This window comes from Poromitra crassiceps (genome assembly GCF_964638095.1).
Source record: "Poromitra crassiceps genome assembly, chromosome: 4".
Lineage (NCBI taxonomy): Eukaryota > Metazoa > Chordata > Actinopteri > Beryciformes > Melamphaidae > Poromitra > Poromitra crassiceps.
In genome coordinates this window covers 73329118-73351576 of record NC_139626.1, presented here as the reverse complement: position 1 = coordinate 73351576, position 22459 = coordinate 73329118, and the positions used below count along the sequence as shown (strand labels likewise).

The window sequence follows — 22459 nt, the reverse complement described above, 5'->3', positions numbered from 1 at the left end:
ACCCTAATAATCTTCGGTAGCATTAAATTTTGTGTGGTGTGTAAAAAATTTTTTTTTTTTATTTATTTATATTTTTCAGGCGACCCTATTTGAACTCCAGGCCACCACACTTAGGGTCGCGACCCTAAGGTTGAAAACCACTGGCCTACCGCTACCGGTATGCTGAAAAGTGCTGTCTGTCATAATATTAGCCGCCTGGTAAACCATCCTGATCAGGTGACCTTGCATTCTGTTCAGGGACCTGCCTCGTAGTTTATCACATAACCGGCCAATGAGGGGCCCGCCTAGTTGTGACAACATAACGGGTCAAGTAGGGAGCCTCCTTGTAGTGACAACATAACCGGTCAATTAGGGACCCATCTCATAGTGACAACATAACCGGCCAATTAGGGACGCCACTGGCAAAATAGTAATGACGGCTCCCGAAGCAACGAGCAGTAACGTTAACATTAGAATATTTAAAAAAAAATCTCAATCCGGGCTGGTGTTACATGTTATAACTTATAATATATTATGGTGTTACATTGTTACAGTGTTACATTACATTACATTACAGTGTTACATATCCCAGTGGTACTCTAAACTTTTTCACATCAAGGACCCCTCAATCTGGGCACCCAGAGTCAGTCTGATGACTAATATGATTCTGGGACAGACAACTGATATCTCGGGGTTTCCGGTGTAGAGCGGATGTCTGCGCCAAGAATTCCTCTTCCGTGCGCCTTTGTTATTGTTTACAGACCAATTGACGTGAGAATGGAGTTGGAGCTGATCGAGGTGTTTTAGGTCCAGACGAAATTTTGGCTCATCATAATAATAAATAGGTGCATATGAGACGTCGTCAGACTGTAAACAATGACGGAAGGGTATCCAAACATTACGGCTAATAATAATAATAAATAGCTACAGTGGAAACCCCAAAATATCGGCCATCTCTCCCAGAGTCATATTAGTCGTCAGACTGATAGACTCTGGGTTCCCAGATTGATGACCGCTAAACTGACACAAATTAGACAACACACCCCCATCTGATAAGATTTTAGATGTTGTACTACAGAAAGTGTATGAAACACCTGACCAAAATAGTCATACATTGTGTTACTTATGGATGGAATTATAGTGAAAATAAATGATGCCCCTTTTTTGACCTCACTTTGAGAACCATTGCATTCTTCTAATGTTACATTACATTTCAAGGAAAATTATTCACAGAGATCACCGAAACTGTGGGTCTAGCTGTTTCTTTTTATGGATAAGATGCTGCAAGACAACATTTTTTGTGATGAGACCTCTAAAATGAGCTGTTTATTGCTGTCAAATCAGTGATGGATATGCAGTCATATGCTAGCCAGAAAAGTGTGTGTGAGTGTGTGTGTGAGAGACAGAGAGATTATTTATTTATATATATATATATAGATATACATATATTCCACATAATATATATATGTGTGTGTGTGTGTGTGTGTGTGTGTGTGTGTGTGTGTGTGTGTGTGTGTGTGTGTGTGTTTGTGTGTGTTTCTGTGTGTGTGTGTGTGTGTGTGTTTGTGTGTGTGTATGTATGTATGTGTATATATATATATATATATATATATATATATATATATATATATATATATATAAATATAAATAATCTGTGTTTTACACATAGTTAAGAAATAATATGTACAGTTAAGAAAGTAAATTATTTTAAAATAAAACCTGACCTTCATTTTCTTGGCTTCAGCCCGGCTCTTATAGCAGAACTCGACCAGAGCGACCATCATAGCCAGACCCAGACCTCCAACCAGGATGTAGAACACTCCAGCTACGTTACTGAGAGACAGAGCGCTGGTCTTCTCCTGTCCACACGCACACACACACACACGTGCGCGCACACACATGCACGCACACGTGCACATACACGCACGGGCGCACACACACGTACAGACACACACACACATGCGTGCACGCACGCACACACCCGCACGCACACACGCACATACGCACACGCCCACACACACACACACACACACACACACACACACACACACACACACACACACACACACACACACACACACACACACACACAAAGAAAGAAAGCCATCCACAGAGAGCAGTGTCAGTGGGGGGTAAAGTGTAACCATGAAGCTTCTCCCAAGCCAGCAGCACAACAACCTCTCTACACACATTCAAACTAGTGTTAATTTCCTCATCTATTTTTTTTAATTTTGTCTTGGTTCTTAGTCCTGTGTCAAATGTCCTTGAAAAAATTGACAAATGTCCAGTTTTTATCGTATTTACTGTAGTCAACCTAATCACGTTTTTATTTCGTCAAGTTTTAGTCGACTAAATGTCTGAGCGTTTTAGTTTTAGTCTCGTCTTAGTCATGGGGAAAAAAAGGTAGTTGACAACCATTAACAAAATTAACAAAATGAACTCAACCACAGGTGTCTGGCGCTGTCCAGTGCTTACATAATATGTGTACAGTACATTGGTGTGCAAAAACTGTGTGCATGCGTGTGTGTGAGACGGAGAGAAAGAGACTATTCCCAACTATTCCCTACAAACAGTAAGCTGTCACCCTGCCAGTTATTAGACTTCTAATAGTGTGTGTGTGGGAGGGGGGGGTGGCAGTGTTACAAACTACAGACAGACATACAGCCATACAGACAGACATACAGACAGACTAAAGCCGGGCTCAGACTACACAAATTCAGCCAGATTTGCTCACGGCCGACACATTTCCAGTGTCGGGCCCGAATATGACCGTCTGGAATGACTAAAGGCCATCTTGACCTCTTGTAGTGACATCATCAAAGACCAGCGTTGAGGCGTCTGGGACCCAGACGAAAAGATTAGCATGCTGGTCTTTTCTCGCCTAGTTTGACAATAGAAGTTCCTTCCCCAGCTACAGTAGCAGATGGATCGTGAGTGCCGTTTGACTCGGAGCAAAAACAATTTTTTTTATATATATATATATATACTGCCCCCCACACAGACAGCTCCCCACCCCCCACACACAGACAGCCCCCAACCCCACACACAGACAGCTCCCCACCCCCTACACACAGACAGCACACATCCCCCACACACAGAGAGCACACCACCCCCCACAGACAGACAGCACACCACCCCCCACACATAGACAGCACCCCCCCCCCCCCACACACACACACACACACAGAAAGACTGGTTTGATTTGGTTTTAAGTTCATCTTAGGAGAAAGGGAGGTGGGCGGGGCCAGGGAAAAGGGGCCGTAGATAGGAAGGTGATACGTAGTCGGAGTTTGAGGGGTGGCTAGGGGGCATGGCTAGCGGGATGTGGGTGGTGAGGAGCAAGGAAGGTGGCCGGGGCTACGGAAAGGGGGCCTAGCTACAGATACTAAGGTGGTAGCTAGTCGGGGTTTGAGGGTTGGGCAGGGGTATGTGGGTGCTGGGAGGCCAATTGGGTGGGGCTAATGAAAAGGGGCCTTAGGATAGGAAGGTGGTAGGTATTCAGGGTTCAAAGGGGGGGTAGGGGGCATGGCTAAAGGGATGTGTGTGGTGGGGGCAAGGATGGTGGCGGGGCTAGGCAAAAGGGTGAAGTGGTCTATAAACAAATCATATCAGAACTGAAAAGACAAAGAACACTGGACATCAGAACAAAAAGACCGACACCATGGCACCTGCTCACTTTCTAATTGATATGTTATTTTTGTTAATACTCCCTACTGTTTATAAAAAAGAAGAAAGAAAAAAAAAGATCTTGTATTACTGTGAATGTTGTTACCATTGACTGAATAATTCAATAAAGTATATTTAAAAAGCAAACGGGGGCATAGCTAGGGATAGGAAGGTGGTACAGAGTCAGCATTCGAGGGGTGAGTAGAGTGAGTGGCTAGGGGCCATAAGGCTGAATGGCCACACCACTGCACCATGGGCTTAAAAAGGCTTGTTCATCTTATCTGGCTTAGACCTACCGTGTTAAGAGTTCTAGACAGACAATTTAAACCTCATACTCTCCTGTATCTACTTGTACTAAATTTACTGTATGTTAGACATGCAAACATGCAAGTGTTTTAACAGGGTTTTATTTCGATAGCAATAACGTTATTGTGTAGCCTACGCCTTGAAGAAGTGAGTATTCTATCGCCGCCTGGGCATTATACCAAATTAACCAGATGCACCTATGCTGTGTAGGGCAGTGTCACCTGCAGCCTACTTGACTGCTGCACCAACACACACACACACACACACACACACACACACACACGCACATTCTCGTTTTAGTCAACAGAAGGGAGAGCTCAGAGCTCACCTTTATCGCCAAATGACAATGAATGTTCCAGGTTCACTTCATTAATAAAGCCATGTTTCCATACGGAAACGTACATTTAATTTCATGTCAGTGAACCTAGAAGAAGTGACTATTTATTTACCAAATTAGTCATGAGGAGAGTGAAGTGGCGAACACTGACAGGCAAAGCGCTAAATTAACGCCAGGTGGGAAGATATCATTAGGCCGGTATTTAAGGCCGAAATGCCCATTCTCGCCCATTCTGGGACTGCGCCACGCCTATTTTGCCTAAAGCGCATTTCGGGGCCTAAAGCCATGTTGATATCTTCCCGAGGCAGGCGCAAGGCACGTTTTTTTGCGTTTAAGGCCAGTTTTGCGCCGAAGGCCTGTGGGAGAATAGGGCCCATAGGGTCTGTGGTTAACAAAGGTTTATGGGAATGCAAATTTGGCTTCAGCATGATAATCTTCACAAACGTGAATAACTTTTATGACTTTTGGATCGTAAATGTGTTTTTTTAAACACAATTTTTAGAAAACGCTTCAAAAGGTTTGTGAAGATTATCATGCTGAACCCAAATTTGCGTTCCCATAAACTTTTGTTAACCACAGACCTTATTTTATGCATTTAAGTGAAATTCCCATTCTAAAACCCCATAGACTTTTCCACTGATGAACCAAAATGGCAGCGATTTCTGGATAAGCCTTCAAAAATACGTCATCCCTGCAGGCTCTATTTGGAGACATTATGTTTTTCTTTGAAAGCCTCCTGGGTTCAAAAACTATATCTGAATGAGGATTGGTACTCATCTATGTTACTGGAGAGCACTCATCCATTTCTTCAGAAAAAACGATATCCTGTTCTACAAATTAAGCCAGCTCATATATATTGTGGGAACAGTCTGATTGAAAATGTATCCATATTTTTGAAGGCAATGCAGAGCTAGATACAGACACAGTAACATGCTTCATTCAAAAATGCACAGAGGACATAATCCCCCAAAAAATAATCAAAATAATGCCAAGCCAGAAACCCTGGATCAATAGTGACGTCCGGGCAGCCCTCCACGCCAGGACCACCGCCTTCAACTCTGGAACACCAGAGGAATACAAACAAACAAGATATGCCCTCCGAACCACTTTAAAAAGAGCACGGAGAGAATATGGCAGGCAGCTGGAAGCAAAACTGGACTCCAACAACCCCAAACACCTGTGGAGAGGCCTCCACGCTGCCACAGACTTCAAAGGGGAAAAACAGCAAAACAACGAGTCACCCACCCTGCCAGACGAACTCAACGCGTTCTACGCCAGTTTCGACCCCTCTGCCAGAGCGCCTCCCCTCCTCCTCTCCTCCCCCCCATCACCCCCCCCTCTCTCCTCCCCCCCACCACCCCCCCCTTCCTCCTCCCCCCCACCACCCCCCCTCCCTCCTCCCCCCCACCACCCCCCCTCCCCCCCTCCTCTCCTCCCCCCCCTGCCACCTCCTCTCCTCCCCCCCTGGGCTGCGCCCACCAGCGCCCACCAGCTAGCAGGCTGATCTCGGGGAGCGACGAGACGGCCTACAGAGAGGAGGTGGGGGCCCTGGAACAATGGTGCCAGGACAACCACCTCTCTCTGAACGTCTCCAAGACCAAGGAGATCATTGTAGACTACAGGAGGGGGGGGGGGGGGGGCGCACACCCCCCAATCACCATCAACGGCACAGTGGTGGAAAGGGTGGACAGCTTCAAGTACCTGGGAGTCAATATCCACCAGGACCTGACTTGGGCCGGCCACACCGCCACTGTTGTCAAAAAGGCCCAACAGCGAATACACGGACTCAAGCGCCTGAAGAAATTTGGGCTAAGGAAAGAAATCCTCAGGGACTTCTACAGAGGCACCATTGAAAGCCTGCTGACTGGCGGCTTCACCACCTGGTACGGGAACTGTACCACCATGGACCGCAGGGCGCTACGGAGAGTGAGACGCGCGGCCCAGCACGTAACAGGATGTGAGTTGCCAGATCTGCAACTGTATAAACAGCGGTGCCTCAGGAGGTCCCTGAAGATCATCAAAGACACAAACCATCCCCAAACCATCCCCACAACATCCCCATCCCTGTTACTCTCAGGGAGAAGATACAGGGTTCCGAAAGCACGCACAAATCGCTTGAGGAACAGTTTCTTCCCGCAGGCCACGAGACTCCTTAACATACACAAATAGTGTAGTAGCCGTACTGTACCGTACTGTAGCTGCTACCATTACGTATGTCTAATGTTTAACTGTATGTTTAATAAGGGATATGCTATTTGCACCTGTATGTCAAATACGCTGAATTTAAAACGCCGAGTTTAATTGTATGTTTAATAAGGAATATGCTATTTGCACCTGTATGTCAAATACGCCGAATTTAAAATGTTTAACCACGTCTAAAGTATGCACACGACATGTGCACCTACTGTATGTGCAGTGAATATGCCACTGTCTCTGACTTGTCTTATAACTATACTGCCTTATTGCTTGTTGTGTCTCTTGTTGTTTTTGCACTCATGTGCCCTGTTATATTTGTACTATGTTGTAAACGGAGTCCACAGCACAAGAATTTCACACGTGATACTTGTACCATGGAGTGACAATAAAAATCTTGAATCTTGAATCTTGAATCTAGATGTGATTTCAGTTTCATTCTCCAGAAAGTTGTGATGAAATCCTACAGCAGATAATATGGTTAAACTCAAACATATTATTTGATGGGAAACCAATATCTTGAAAACATTTATTTGATCATGGTGTTTGTTTTGTAAATGATATTGTTTGTGCGTGAGGATGGGAAACTTATGATGTATAAGGGACCGTTCGTTATTTATGGAAGGGGTCACTGGAGGAAAATAGGGTACCCAACAACACCCCTCCTGGGCAAATTTTTTGTTATGACCCAGTGTATTGTTTCTCATTGAAAAAAGAAAAGTCTCAAAGACATGAGTCGCCTATAGCGACTGCTGGGTGAGAGATGGAGAGAAACGATTGGGCAAAAGGCACCTCAAATTCATTTATAATAAACCACATATTGTCAGTTTCGATGCATGAGGTAAGCATGTCGGGTTTGTCTAATTATTGCTCGTCAGTCAATGTAAGGAAATAAGGCTTGATGACTGAACTTCTCTTTAAAATTCCAAGAAAGAAAAACAAACAAACACCTGCATATATTTCAGGGGAAAAGTGGAGGAGTGCAGACGCGCCTGTCGGATGAGTGGTGGATGGCGACAGTATCAAATCAATTGGCAACTTTGATGATATTTCATCTGCACTTTGAAGCCGTATGGTCTCCTCCTGCATGCGTAATTACGCAGCGCTGATCCGGCGGCTTGCATCTCTGTTACAGCCCCCGAATCGCATGTTACAAGCCGAGAATATCAACGACAACTAGGCCAAGTTAGAGAAAGCGTGTTGTAAAGCAGAATATAATGGACAATCTAGTGGAGAAAACAAAACAATCTGAGCTGGAGTGGAGAGGTTGTTTGGTGGTGGATGCGCAGTATGGAGATCTGCACTGTGTGGAGATCTGCACTGGCTGCCTTGACCGAAATAGAGCAAGCTGCTTTGTGTGAAGAAGGAACGAAAAATTATTATTATTATTGTACTGTGTGCAATTTTGTAATTCATATGCATCCAAATTCACTATTTTATTTCATGGTCAGATGTGGCCTTAGCGCAAGTCAAGCTGTTTATGTGCATTGCCTAATCTTGTCGCATATGTGATGCCCTCGTGCTGCCTATGATTTTATTGACACTGAATATTGTTTCACAAGCGAAATTAGTATAACATTTGTTCGAGGAGGGCCAATCATATTTTTCCAATCACTTGTGGAGGGTCAAGGACAAATATATTTTGGTCAGAGAAGGGTCACAGCTTTTTATTTGAGAGTGCTGCAAATCCCTCCAGTGACCTTCTAAATAACGAACCAGTTTACAGAAATGTATGGTACGCCTACTATCTGTTCTCCTCATGCTTACAACCAATTGATTTCTGCTTTAGGAAAAAGCATATTGGAAACAAAAGATAAATAGTGAGATGACTAGGTTGCTCGTATGCCAGCCCGCTACAAAAAATACAAAATGGTTAAAAGGAAATAAGATAAGATAGAAGATAAAAAAAAATGGATTTACAAATTGTATTTAATCTAGCATTACTTAATACAATATAGGAGGACACTTTTGTTTGTCCCATACCGTGGAATTTAGTGACCAAGTTAATGTATAAAACAACTACACATTTCCAAGATCTTTTCAGTTAAAAACTTTTTTAAACTATAACATTTTTAAATATTTGGGGTATTGCTGAGACAGGTGAGTGTTGTTTTTGTTGTGCAGAATCAGAGTCAACAGAGCATCGCATCATTTTTGGTATCATCATGTCATGTCGGCTTTCTGAGTGAGGTTCATAAGATGTGTAACGCAATGAAGTTATGCTTTCGACCTGACTTTTTCTTTGTGATATTTGGTGATGTTACAGAAACCAGCAGTTATATTATTAAAATTACTATTTTGTTAGGAAAAATATTTATTTTTAAAGCTGTTGATGCAGATTCCTTGAATATTAATTATTTTAGAAGGTTTATTCTAAACCTTCTAATCAAACCGGACTCATCAGAGTGACTTAAAAATCATATTTAAAGCTGGAAATAAGGTCCAGGTTGTAAAAAAACTGAATTCTCCTTTAAGGTGTAACTTGCTGACCAACCCAAAGGCCAGTCTCCATCGAGCCTCAGCCCACTGTGCCGAGCTCCTCCACCTGTTCCCCCGAGCAGTGCCATTGATGCAGCAACACCCCGTATTGAGTGCACACAGTGACTGCAAGCCTGTGATATCCCGTCCAGTCGGTGAGTCTCTGCCCTGACAGGGGCTCATTGGCCACTCTGTTTACATAGCACACAAAAAACTGTGTTGCCGTACATAACCGCATATAACCTGCCAATGCATGCACGAGGCATAGGGTGCAATCTCTCCTCTCTCCCCACCATGGGGAGAAGGATAGCCGTAGACTGAAAGAGCTGTCAATGTTCTTGGGAGCAAAAGACAGATTACATCCAAGTGTGGCACCACTGAGGTCCCCACGCACCAGCAACCAGCTGGGGCAGACCTGTCAGGAAGGCTGTCGTCAAAGGGAGGAGCTGCAGCTCAAGGCCCAACAAAGGCTCAAAAGGAGGCAGGCAGACAAGAGCCCCGAGCAGCACCTGAATGTCCCAGGTGGGGAGAAGATGCAGCCCATTCGGTATGCCTCTCCTCGCCTGGGACCTTCAAGTCAACGTCAAGACCCTGCCCTTACCAGCGCCGCTCATCTGCTTTCCTCATGTGAGAAAGGAACCGAGCTGTGGCAGCAGCTGTGACTGCCTTGCCAGCCACCCATGTAGGTAGATGACCAGGGGATTTCCTGTGGAAGACTGCGGCAGAGCAGTAGTAATCCTCAGCTTTTCCCTGCCATTCCATGGAACAGGCTTCCATGGAAAATGGAAATGCTTACACAAACAAGATGTAAGAGCACACCGAAGTGAAGTGTGCATAATCAACATTGCGTGCGATTCAGAGTGGAATAGACCCTCATGGAGGAGGAGTGTCTTCACACCAACACCTCATTCACAGGATTGGAAGGACTGTGTTCCCGAAGGCTGTTCTTCGAAAAACGAACTTGGGGAATTGCCTGTGACCTGGATAAACAGGGATGCAGCCGTCTTCCACCAATGCAGAAACCTTGGCCAGCAGAACTCTGCTTCCCATAAGCGAGATACCTCGCTCATAGCAATCATAGAACCGGGGTTATGGTCATAACCTTAAAATGTGTCCCTCAACACCTGATCTACTATGAATCACCTCATTCAATGGAAAGGAATTGTTTCAAAATGTCCCCATTCTCTCGGATAGAGTTGTACAATCTCTACAATCCAGTTTCCCTGGGGTTGTAGAGATTACTTGCAAAACCCCATTTAATGGATATGATTCGGGGGTTGTACAGATTACTTGCAAAACCTCATTTAATGGATATGATTCTCCATTGGCTCTTCTTCGACCACCCTGCCCACCTCTGCAGGCATGGGGAGGGTCTGCTTAGACCCCTGTGTCCTTAGATTTAGGCATGGGGGATGGGAGAGGTTAGGGTTAGGAGTCAGAGAGGTTAGGTTTAGGCATGGGAGAGGTTAGGTTTAGGCATGGGGGGTGGGAGAGGTTAGGTTTAGGGTTAGGGGTGGGAGAGGTTAGGTTTAGGCATGGGGGGTGGGAAAGGTTAGGTTTAGGGTTAGGGGTGGGAGAGGTTAGGTTTAGGCATGGGGGGTGGGAGAGGTTAGGGTCTGGGTTAGGATTAGGCATGGGGTATGGGAGAGGCTTGGAGGGGTCGACGGAGACGACCCCCGAGACCCCCCGAAGTGGTCTCCGACCCTCCCTTCAGCTCGCAGACCCCCCGAAGCGACCCCAGGACCTCCACAGGGTCCTGGGGCCCACCCAGGCCTCGGAGACCCCAGGTTTATCCATTAAATGGGCTGTTTCTGGTAAACTGTGCAAGCTGTCCATTGAATGGGGTTTTGCAAGTAATCTCTACAACCCAAAAGAAACTGGGTTGTAGAGATTGTACAACTCCACCCCAGAGAATGGGGACATTTTGAAGCAATTCCTTTCCATTGAATGAGGTGTGCCCTCAAACACCTCAAAAGCGAGGGGGCCTGGTTGCACCACAGCGTGCCGAGAGGCGAGAAACAGAAAAGGCCGACACCTGAGGGCGTGCACTGTCAGGTACACTGCTGCGGCTTGGAGGAAGGCCGAGGCGGCTTGCTCTCGAAAGCATGGGCGGGGACACTGACAAACCTGCACCTGCCCAGGCACAAAACTCTGCCTGAAAGTCAGGTCTGCTGGTTCTCTGGAGTCCAAGGCCCCTATCTTCGTAAAGGTGATATCCCCTATTAACGCTTGTGCACCTGTTTGCGCGTGTCTTAAAGCAGGAAGATTGCCGTCCGCTGTCCAGGTGTTATGCCGAGTTTTGCACCCCCGCCAGACAGCAGCAAAACGCATCCCCACTTCACGGGAACATATTGTAATGATTTATACAGAAACATAAAAATGATATAATTGTTTGGGTAAAACAGCCCCAAAATATGGTAGTGATGCATGGTGGTGCGGGGAAGCATAACTCGTCACAACAATGGGCGCAAACGCAGATTAGATGCGTGCCAAATCATTTATGCGCGGCGCAAACGCGATTTGGGCGGTGTTAACCACCAGAATTATTCACAGGTGTGGACTGGCAATGCTTGGGCGTTAGATCAATCAAAACAGATTCCCGTCTTGCTGTCCATGTAATACAGTTTGCGTGAGGCATGCTGTAATTCTTCCCATGCATAATTTGGATAGGTGTAGGCCTATTGACTGTATATATTATCCCCATCTCATAACGACACCATCACATCATATACCTGTTAAAAACATCTGAGTTTTGATGCAATTCGGGTTATTTTGTTGACTGGGGTGGGACAATAGAAACGTGTTTGCAGCGGGTAAACGGCGGAGACAAAACAAGATTTGAGGATTTACAGTGGACTCAATTAAAACTCGACTCGTGCCGAGGCTTGTGCCAGATCGGCTGTGATGCCAACGACCCTCCGGGTTATAGCAGGTGAAGGTGAATAGCCTATTGCAAGTAGGCTACAATGTACAAGTTTTCTCAATTAATTTACCATAACCCCTCCTTCCAATGTGATAAAAGTTTCTCAGTGAATTATAGTGGATTGCCTCGCCGAATAATCTGCTGGTTACCCAATTTTAGCAGCAGAATTTGATGTACTGGGGTGGCACGTCCGTGCGTAATGACGTTTCTGCGCTGCGATTAATGTATGGTGCGCTCCAGTGCAGTGAGGTATTTAGCACGTAAGATCAAGGTCCTTTTCAAAGCTCTTAGCGCAAAGTAATTGCGTGTTGCTGACGATAGGATAATGCCATCTATCCCCACATTTTAGCGCTGAAACGCCTGCTTTGGCATGTGGCACGCCTATGCCCAGTACAATTATAACAGGCATGCACTTGTGCCCGCCCCAATTTGCATTGTGCACGGCGTTAAACGAGCGCAAACGCTAAATTACCGCTTTTGGGAAGATAGGGCCCCAAGCCTCTTATCAGACCCTCCAACCACACCAAGAGGAGAGCATTGATATTAGGTAGCCAGTGTAGAGGCCATGGCCCTTGACCAAAAAACTTTTACCACCAACCATTGTGGTTCCGTCCAAACCATGCTCTGCAGCTCCACCGAAAATGGTAAGCGCCGAGCGGGGAGCTGTCATCTTCAGAGGAGCCGCAGTCAGAGCCATCAGTCTTACCCAGATCATCTGAGGCCATAAGGGACAGGGCATCATGCCACTGCATGAGGTCCACGCGAAGGTCCTCGACGAGTGTGGCCACTTCGCTTTCCTGTTCCTCCCTGTTGCTGGTACACCCGCATCAGGAGGAAATGGAACTAAAATATGATCCGGCGGCACCACCTGGTCCGGACCACTGCCATGTGCATCACTCGCCTGGGATGCCAAGTTGAACAGTTTCAAAACAACTCACCAACAAACATGCAAACACAGCATGTATCTGGGTGTTTCACTTTACAATACATTCAATTTATTGCTTTGTTAATAATTTATTTTTAAATGTATTATCCACTGCTTTCAGCTTGGTAAAAATAAAAGGCAATCCCCCTTTAAACCAAGCAACTGGGGAACATGTGCCTATACAGCACGACAACACCCACAGTGAAAGTGCTTCACTGTCAATCAACAAAACAAACTTACCACCAATGTGCATACACAGCATGAATGTGTTTTATTTACAATAAACACTATGTTTATCATTCATTATAAGTGCACTGCTTCCCTTTAAGGTTATTATACTGGTCCCCGCTTGGCAATGAGGGCAATCCCCCGGGGAACATGTGACCCAGCATGATAACACAGGTGAAGAGAGAAAAGAGAGCTGCGATGACGGTCCGTCACTCTCACTCACCAGCGTGAATCCATGATTGTCTCCTTTCCTCCTAAGAGAGAACAGCAGCAAACAGGTAACAACAAAGAAGTTGCTGTCAATATCCGCTCTGAGCGCAATTCACGGTGTGCCAGCGGGGTACCCAGAACAGCCAGGCAGCCCGAACAATTAAGGCTAAACCACCGTGAAAGCATAAATAGTGACGGCTTCTTGGAATAAGCTCATATGACTCATTTCCACCACATTTTACTGCCCTGCACAGCTCGTCACCAGTCGGCTCTACTCGTTTCGGCCCGATGGATGTTCTGCTTCGACCGCCGATCATCTGCCCCCGCCCACCCCCGCCCACAGCTGGTTGTCATAGCGACCGCATATCTGTCCTCCGCCTAATAGCCGAAGTAGGCTATAACATAACGTTACAATTAAATCCATCCACAGAACTTTTAAACTGTTTATGAAATACTGGTGCCTCTAAATGACCTACAGTGTACATGGGCAAATGTGACAATCGGCCAGGAGAATGGATATCACTTTGTAGTTAGTCAAACTCACAGGCATGCGCTGCGCGAGGGACGGGAGAGGTGCTACAGAGTGAAGCCTGTACCCCGGCGGCCTCTCACCAGGCAAGACCGCGGCTTCACCAAAGACCCGCCTGCGGCCTAGCGGAGCGCTGCACTCAACAGGAGCTTCCTGAGCAGCGGACTTTTTTCTCTCTCAGACAATTGAAACCACCACCACGATTTTATTTCACCAGAGGCGAAGGCAGCAACACAAAAGACTGATGGAAATATACATAACAGAAGAGAAGGTAAGCCCACTAAACTGGTATGCAGCATTGCATTGACAGTCAGTAGATAGACAGAGTAAACACGATTCTGCCTGACCAATCAGTCGTCAACAATGTTTTCACGTCACCGTATGGTACCGGGTTCACAGCCCTAGAACCCCGACGAGGCAGGTATGAAAAGTAGCACGACTCAACCCCAATACAACCCGGGCTGGGACAGTTTTTACCGGTGGAATGAGACCATTTATCGAGTCGAGCGGAGCGGGACTGCGCTACTACCTGCGGTGGAAATGGGCGTACCTAACCAGGAGGATAAAAAGATGTGTGTCCACACACTCATTCTCTTGTGCAGCAGTCATGTAGGCTGCTGGTGATGCCACCAACACAGCACAGGTGCAGTGCATCTGGTTAATTTGGTATAATGCTCCTGTCAGGCGATAGAATACTCACTTCCTCCAGGTTCACTTCATTCATAAAACCACGTTTCCATACGGAAACGTATACATAGGTTCACTGACATCAAATAAAATTACTTAATGTGTAGACAGCGTGTTTTTAATAGGGTTTTATCTTAAAGGTGTAGACAGACAGTGTGTATTTAACAGGGTTTGATCCCCGTACACATATAGAACTAACCTTACTGGTGGAGTCCTTGAAGCCACACTCTCCTTTATCGTACCACCACTTGTTTTTCATCTTGTCTAGGGTTCCTTGCTCATTCAGTTTCAATACCGCAAGGTTTACTGGCACTCTTCAATGGGAATAACATAAATAACATCATTATCAATGTTATCTTATGTTATTAGTGGGGCAGCGGTTCTCAAACTCTAGTCTGGCAACCAAGGCAGGGCCCATGACCAACTTGAATCCCAGGTGTTTAAATTTACATTTAACACTTTTTGAACTGTATCTTGGAAAATGACACTAGCTTTGCTGATATGATTAGAAGAAAAATTGCATTCCTAAAACACGTGGATTTTGCGTGATAGAATTTTGCAACGACTGGAATTTATTTTAATAATCTCTAACAATTAAATTTTTCACTCTTACTAATTCTGCTCAGAGGTTTAAAGCCTTTAATATGTTTATTATGTTAGGGCTGTCAAACAAGTATTATTTTTTAATTGTGATTCATCGCTTAAATTCAATAGTTAATCGCGATTAATCACGTTTTGTATCATGTTTAAAATTCCATTATTTTGCATTTCAAGACCGTTTTAAGTCCATATTAACAATGTAAAGTAATTATTCCCACATGTGTCTGATGGGGAATCAAATGAACACAAAGAAAAAACTGACATGACCTTTTATATTATTTCTTTCAAATCAATAGAAATGTAATGTAGACCCAGTTAATACAATGTCTACTTCAAAATACATCTACTAGTGTGGGCTTGCAATTGCAACCATGACTTAGAGGTAGGAGACAACTTCATGTTTTGCATACTGTACCCTAATCATGTATATAATATTGACATCTACAATATTGAATATTGACTTTATAATATTTGATACAGTCTATGGTCTAGTCTATGGTCTATGGTTTTTTGAACGCATTTCAGGGTTGCAGCCACTTGCAGCCTACAAAATGTAGCTTACAGCACGTCCAGGTCTGCAGTCAATTGCCACCCATTAACGCTGCTTCTTAGATGTAATGTTAGTTTCATCCACAGGTCTGTGGCCATTTACACATACTAAAGCAGTGCTTTGCCACGGCTTTAACGAAGCAGTTCCCTGCAACCTGATTGACGTTAGCGGGACCGGGTGGCGTCACTGGTGACGTCACGGATGATGCATAATTGGTGACGTCATCGATGAGATTGCGGTTCTGCGGGTGTCATCACTGATGTCACTCAAAATAAGTTGTGATGATGTGAAGATGTTTCTCCTGTCACTAAGTTGATGTAAATGCTGTGTGCATTTGTAACTGTGTTTGTGTGCTGCCGATGTGACACTATTTTTCTGGACTGTAATGTTTATGATAATGTCAATAAATAATTGGTTGAGATGTTAGCGGGACCTGCATGTTTGGCTCGGTGGTAATGTTAGATCGTACGCTATTAACGCTGTACTTTGGTGATAGTGAAATTCCGTTTGACACAAGATAGATATTACTTTTGATTTGTCAGCCGAGCCGTGTGGCACTGAAATGAGCCATTCCAAAGACCAGTGGAGTCTTTATAATTAATCACCACGATGTGAAGGAAGCAGCAGCAAGAAGCCAATGCGCCGGCTTGACTGCAAGCAGAAGGGACAAAATAGTATGCGATAAAAAAAAGTTAACACATTATGCTCAGCCCTCAATCGCATCACGATTAACGCATTAATGCTGACAGCCCTATATGATATATATATATATATATATATATATATATATATATATATATATATATATATACAGTGTTTCCGCTAGATATATACATATACATATACATACACACACATTAGGTTTTGGGTCACTGTAAGCTAAGGGCTAAGGCTAGGCACATTAGGTTTAGGGTCATGGTTAAGCTAAGGGCTAGGACTATGAACATTAGGTTTAGGGTACACTGTAAGCTAAGAGCTAGGGCTATGCACATTAGGTTTAGAGTCACTGTAAGCTAAGGGCTAGGGCTAGGCACATTAGGTTTAGAGTCACTGTAAGCTAAGGGCTAGGACTATGCACATTAGGTTTAGGGGCATGGTTAAGCTAAGGGCTAGGGCTAGGCACATTAGGTTTAGGGTCATGGTTAAGCTAAGGGCTAGGGCTAGGCACATTAGGTTTAGGGTCATGGTTAAGCTAAGGGCTAGGGCTATGCACATGAGGTTTAGGGTCACTGTAATGCGCTGGCAGGGATATTGGGGCTCTTCTATTTGGCTGCTGAGACAGAGAAGGAGAGGCACTGCAGTGAAAAGCCTTTCTGCTTTGTCTACAGCAGTTGCTCACCAGGCTAGAGCCATAGATAGACAGAGTTTGGCCAGGTTGTACAAACTCTTTCCATCAACAGCTCCCTGGCCAGGAGGGGGCGATAAGCGCTGCTGCGGCCGTCTGGTGTGAGGTCACCTGACCCTAGCCCTCCCCTTGGAACCTGTATGAACTCTGACCTCAACCAGATGGGCTGCAGCGCATCGCTGGAGGAAGGAGCACAGACAGCAGCACCATCTATTGGTCAGGTATTAAATACTTAATATGTGATGTAATTAACTTTTGATTTAATTAATTAATCAATAGTTAATTATGCATATTTATTAATTGTTAACAATCTGTTCATGTGGGTAAGAGAGTGATTGTGTGTGTGATCACAGTGCTGTGACTGTGCTGCTTCCTCTGATGTCTGATACCCAGTGTTACATGACCTCACTGTCTGTGTGCGTGTCCTTTAGTGTGTGTGTGTGTGTGTGTGTGTGTGTGTGTGTGTGTGTGTTTGTGTGTGTATTGTATTAACCTTGCTCTCCCCTCCTCCGCTGCCGCACTCTCCCTTGTCATACCACCACTTGTTTTTCAGTTTGTCCAGCAGGCCCTGCTCGTTCAACTTTAACACCGCCAGGTTCACCGCGTTTCTATATGAACACAGGGGCTGTTAGCTGTTAGCTTGTTACCATTAGCTCACAAATCCCCCGGATGGTTTGCATGTTGGCATAAAGTCGTAACATTGGGAAATAAACACAGAAAGGAGACAGCTGGAATACTCTTAGCAGCAAGCTTAGTATTAGCTTTTAGCATTAGCACTAATGCTTGCTAGCATTAGCTATAATGCTTGTTAGGACTCAACCTGCTGAATAACACTAGCAGGTATTATATAACCAAAATCTCGTAGGTGGTGTCACCACATGTTTAGTGCAACTACACCCAAACCTGACACACCTAATGGTGAAAAATAGGGTACTGAACTGGCCTTCTCTTATTGGCTGGTCTCTTTCCCCTGTGATGTCACCCTCTAGAGCAGTGGTACGCAACCATGACCTACTCAGGAGCCACATTGAGAGAGAAAAAAATCTTTGCAAGAGCCACAATCCCAAAAAAGTCAATTTCCTCCCTTCATTTTTTTAGATTTTTATTTATTTGTGTATTTTAAGTAAGACTTAAAAGAGCCACAACTACCCATAAATGAGCTGCATGTGGCTCTAGAGCCTTGGGTTGAGTATCACTGCTCTAGAGTATACGATGTGGTGACATCACAGAGGAAAGATTCAATAATTTTAATAGACAGAGTGAGTAATCATATTACAAACGAGGAATAAGTATTTGTGCAGTATGCAGTGCAGCGATCACAGCAATAGCAGAATATGGAGCAGACAGAAAGACAATCTTCAAATTATAAATTATAAAGTGCAGTAAAAAGTAAAAGTCCTTTAAAGTGACATATAGTGACCTGGGATAATGTTCATGTAAAATGTCCATGTAAGATGTCAAGTAAAAGCCCTTTAAGTGTCAATGGGATAATGTCCACCAGAGACCAGCCAATGAGAGAAGGCCAGTGCAGTACATCATGGAGATAACTCCAGTTTTACATAAAAGGTGAGGAGGACCTAGAAAATGGGGTATCTTGCCTCCGCAAGATTCACAGAAGACAATCATCTCTACACCATTGTGAACACAATTGGGTGGGCAAAAAAGAGGCGTACCCTCTGCGCCTGGCAAGGGGCAGTGCCCCTATATATGCCCAAGCAGGGTGTGTGCCACTTCAGATTAACAAGACCTCTTCTCGATCTGCCCTGGTCAAGAACGGTAGTCTGGCGAGGTCCTCCTCGTCTTTTATATAAAACTGCGGTTATATCCATAACCTTGAGTTTTATCCAAAAAGGCTTCAGAGGACCTCACAATTAGGGATATGCATCTCTCCCGCATTGCCAGACTCTCTCATCAACCCACCCCTTGAGGAGGTAAAGGGTTGCTTACTGGGATCCCAAGACCACCTGTGCCACCCAAGGGGCTGAGACATCCAGTCTATAGAACCGAGAGGGGCGAGGTCCAACTCGCCACTCTGCAGATGTGCTGGAGAGACAATCCTCTGAAGAAGGGCCCAGGATGAAGACATCCCATGAGTAGAGTGCGCACCGAGACCCACGGGGGGCTGTGCACCCTGGCTCATATAACCCAAGCCACAATCCAATGTGCGAGCCGTTGCTTTTTGGATGGGCTTGCCCAGACTAGGATTAACCCAGGAAACGAACAGCTAATCGCCTTTCCCGAGACCCCTAGTCCTGTCCATATATGTGTGGAGACCACGGACAGGGCAAATGCACTGAGCTTGCTGACTCCCAGCAAAGGCTTCTAGAGTGATAGGGGAGCAAGAGTCCATAACCTTAGGCATGAACGCCGGGTTAGGGATCATAGTCACCCTTCCACCGCCTGGGGCAAACTGATTGCACGAGGGGTGGAGAGAGCATGTGAAGATCACCAACTCTCTTGGCCGGGTGCTGCGCGTCGGGAGTTTCCAAGCCGGCGCATGCAGCAGTTGGTAAATCTCCGATTGCCAGTGCATTGCTGGCCAAAGTGGGGCTACCAAGATGACCGTGATCCCTCACTCTGGCTAGGGTGGGGGGAATCAACGGCAGCGGGAGAAACCGTGAAAAGCAGCTCATGGGGCCAGGCGTGTGATGCCTGTAAGGCATCCGGACTGCATAACGAGTAGAACTAGGGTTAGGGTTAACCCGAACCCGAACCCATCCGGACTGCATAACGAGTAGAACTAGTCGCAATGACTGTTCTCCCTCGTAGCCAATAGGTCCAATGTGGCTCTGCCGTAGAGTGACCAGATGTGTTCCACTATAATAATAAATAATGATAGCAGCACCACTATGAGGAGGTGGAGAGCCCACTCCCTGTACACTGACGTACATGACCTTATTGATACTCTTGGTACCGACCAATCCACAACTGGTACCAATTAATACCGGTGCGCAGTACCCATCCCTAGTCCTGAACGTCACAGAGCTGCCACGACGGAAGAGCGCAAGACACACTACGCATGACTCCATGCGCTCTGCCGGCAGGGGGGCCGTGAAAGGAGTTGTCTGCAGGGATAGACCGATGTAGTCTATCTTCTGAGATGGGATGAGCTTGCTCTTTTCCTTCACAAAACCTAAACTGGTTAGATGTGCTGTGACCATACAAGTGCGCGTCAGAGCCTCCTGTTCCGACTGAGCTAGGATTAGCCAGTCCAGATAAGTTGCCAAGCGAATGCCCTTGCACCTGTGCCATCGCAGGCTATCGCTGCCTCCCTGCATTTGATGAATATTCTGGGACTCAGAAACAGCCCAACTGGGAGGACCCAGTACTGGGAGCATTTTCCCCTGAATCGCGTTCAGGGGAAAATGCCAGAGGAATTGGCGGTGCGGGGGGTAAATGTGTAAGTATGCGTCTCGAAGGTCCACCGAAGTGAGCCAGCCATTCATGCGCATGAGTGACCAGCAGTCTGAACTTGAATATCCTGAGATTTGTTCAGAGCGCGTAAGTCCAGAATGGGGCGGATTCCTGTGCCCCCCCCCCCCCATTTGGGCACCAGGAAGTATCTGGAGTAAAAGCTTGTTTTGCTCCGGCTCAGTGGCGGTGATGGCACCTTTGTTTAACAGCTAGAGTATCTCCTGTTACAGTGGCTCAGTGATTAGCACTGTTGCCTCACAGCAAGAAGGTCCCGGGTTCGAACCCCGGTCCGTCCCAGGTCCTTTCTGTGTGGAGTTTGCATGTTCTCCCATGTTCGTGTTTTCTCCTGGTGCTCCGGTTTCCTCCCACCACCAAAAGACATGTATGTTAGGATTAATACTCCTGTCTGTCAGTGCCCCTGACCTGGAGTTGGTCCCCGGGCGCTGCACTGCGGCTGCCCACTGCTCCTAGGTCTAGGAAGGTTCCTAGGAGAGGATGGGTCAAATGCAGAGGATGACTTTGTCCATGGGGATAAATAAATGATAACAGTTAAGTTGTTTGTACAACGCTGGAAAACTTGGGCAGAACGGATGCTAATTGAAGCCTGTAGCCTCATAATCGTCCGGAAAAAAACAATTCGGTGTCTATCCCTTTCCAGAAAGCGTGTGCTCTGGCAAGGTTTTTGGAGACCGCTTCATGCGGAGGGGCCCTCCTCAGTGGAGCTGTGGTGCCATCTCATGAGGAGCAGGGGGTGGGGGGGTGGGGCCCTCCCCCCGACAGGTGCAAGGCAGAGGGGGGCAGCAGAGGGCGCGCTTTGACCTGCGTTGTTGACATGAATTTGATGTTTTTCTATTTACATCATTTGAGCTGTGACCCAGGCTCATTTAAACGCCTGGATGTGACAGCTGATTATAGACTTAAATATTTTTTCTTTCAGAGAAAAAAATAGTTTGTGTGTGTCCATCTGCCTCCAAAAAGGGTCTGTGTGTTGTGATTTGTGTACACAGCGCAGGACTGTGGAGGGGCCTGTGGCGCCCTCTAGCTGGATGCAAGGTGAGGTGCACTGACCTGCTGTGCAGGTACGTGGCATGACACCCGTAATAGTTGGAACACTGTAATATTTTTCCAAGGGAAAAACATGTCTGTGCTTTTGTGTGCTTTGAGACATGGCGAGGTGGGGAAACTATTCTCTTAGTATCCCCCTCGGGGCGATGTCAGCGGGAGTCGGCTGATTGTTATCACAGCGTAGCTGTGGCACTCATATGGCATACATCCAAATTAAATCCCTGGGAAGCCCGTGAATGCGTCCTTCCCTGCCGGCTCTCATGTGGGAGAGGCCGGCCTGAACGATGTTAATGGCGGGGGCTGCTGGCTAATGCTGGTTAGCTAGGCGCCGTGCTCAATAACATCTTGAACCACAAGCATACCTGCTGAGGTTCGCCCAGAATAGGAAAGGGGCTCCCAGTTTACCGAAACTGCACAGCTGCTATGTTGTTGTGAGTATGTTCACAGAGAGTCTAACCAAGGGTAGCCCGCTCACAGGGAGGGCTTTCCGGTGCTAAGTAAGAGTTAGCTAGCATTGTCACCAAGCATATAACCAACAAGCAATCCGGTTGTAGGTGATCATGTTAGTGTTTACCAACACAAGCCCCTGACCAGTGAGCTATTAGCACTGCTAAAGACACACAACGTCACACACCCGGACACGATTAGGTGAACTCGGCTGAGAGCCGAAGCTCAAGGAGGCTAGGTGGGCCGGTGGCTAAAGCTTTAGCCCGAACTGGTGAGAGCAGGCGACGCTAAAATTATCCTATCAGCCAGTAGCTTGCCCTACTTACCGCACATTAACGGTGGGTAAGGAAGGGTCTGCCCCGTAAAGGGCTCCAGCCCTGAGGCTGGAAGGCATGGGTCTATCCGGTGAATGAGTTCCTCAAGCCCGGCTTCGTTTGTCTGGCTACCTACCGTTAGCCGTGGCTAAGGGGCGATGTCAAGCCGAACAACATCCTCATTGCCTCTGCGGGGATCTGGAGGAATATTAGACCCTATTCCCAGAGGACCAGCCATGTGTCAATACAGTGACCCCCACTTA

At 46.2% G+C, this 22459-nt stretch overlaps 1 protein-coding gene across 2 annotated transcripts in view; it reads right to left on the bottom strand.

The window, feature by feature from the left end:
- LOC310775230 (glutamate receptor 2-like) overlaps positions 1-22459 on the bottom strand; it is a gene marked incomplete at its 3' end in the record, with an annotated part of 221612 nt that overhangs the window by 15474 nt on the left and 183679 nt on the right. Inside the window, exons 18-19 of one of the 2 annotated variants that reach the window (XM_083635345.1) lie at positions 17450-17564; positions 1704-1838 (exon numbers count right to left, since the gene is read on the bottom strand). In XM_083635345.1, the coding sequence (XP_083491471.1) occupies positions 1704-1838; positions 17450-17564 (250 nt within the window). Of the gene's footprint in view, positions 1-1703; positions 1839-14660; positions 14776-17449; positions 17565-22459 lie in introns of both variants that reach the window. The other variant, XM_083635346.1, reaches the window with a different exon arrangement.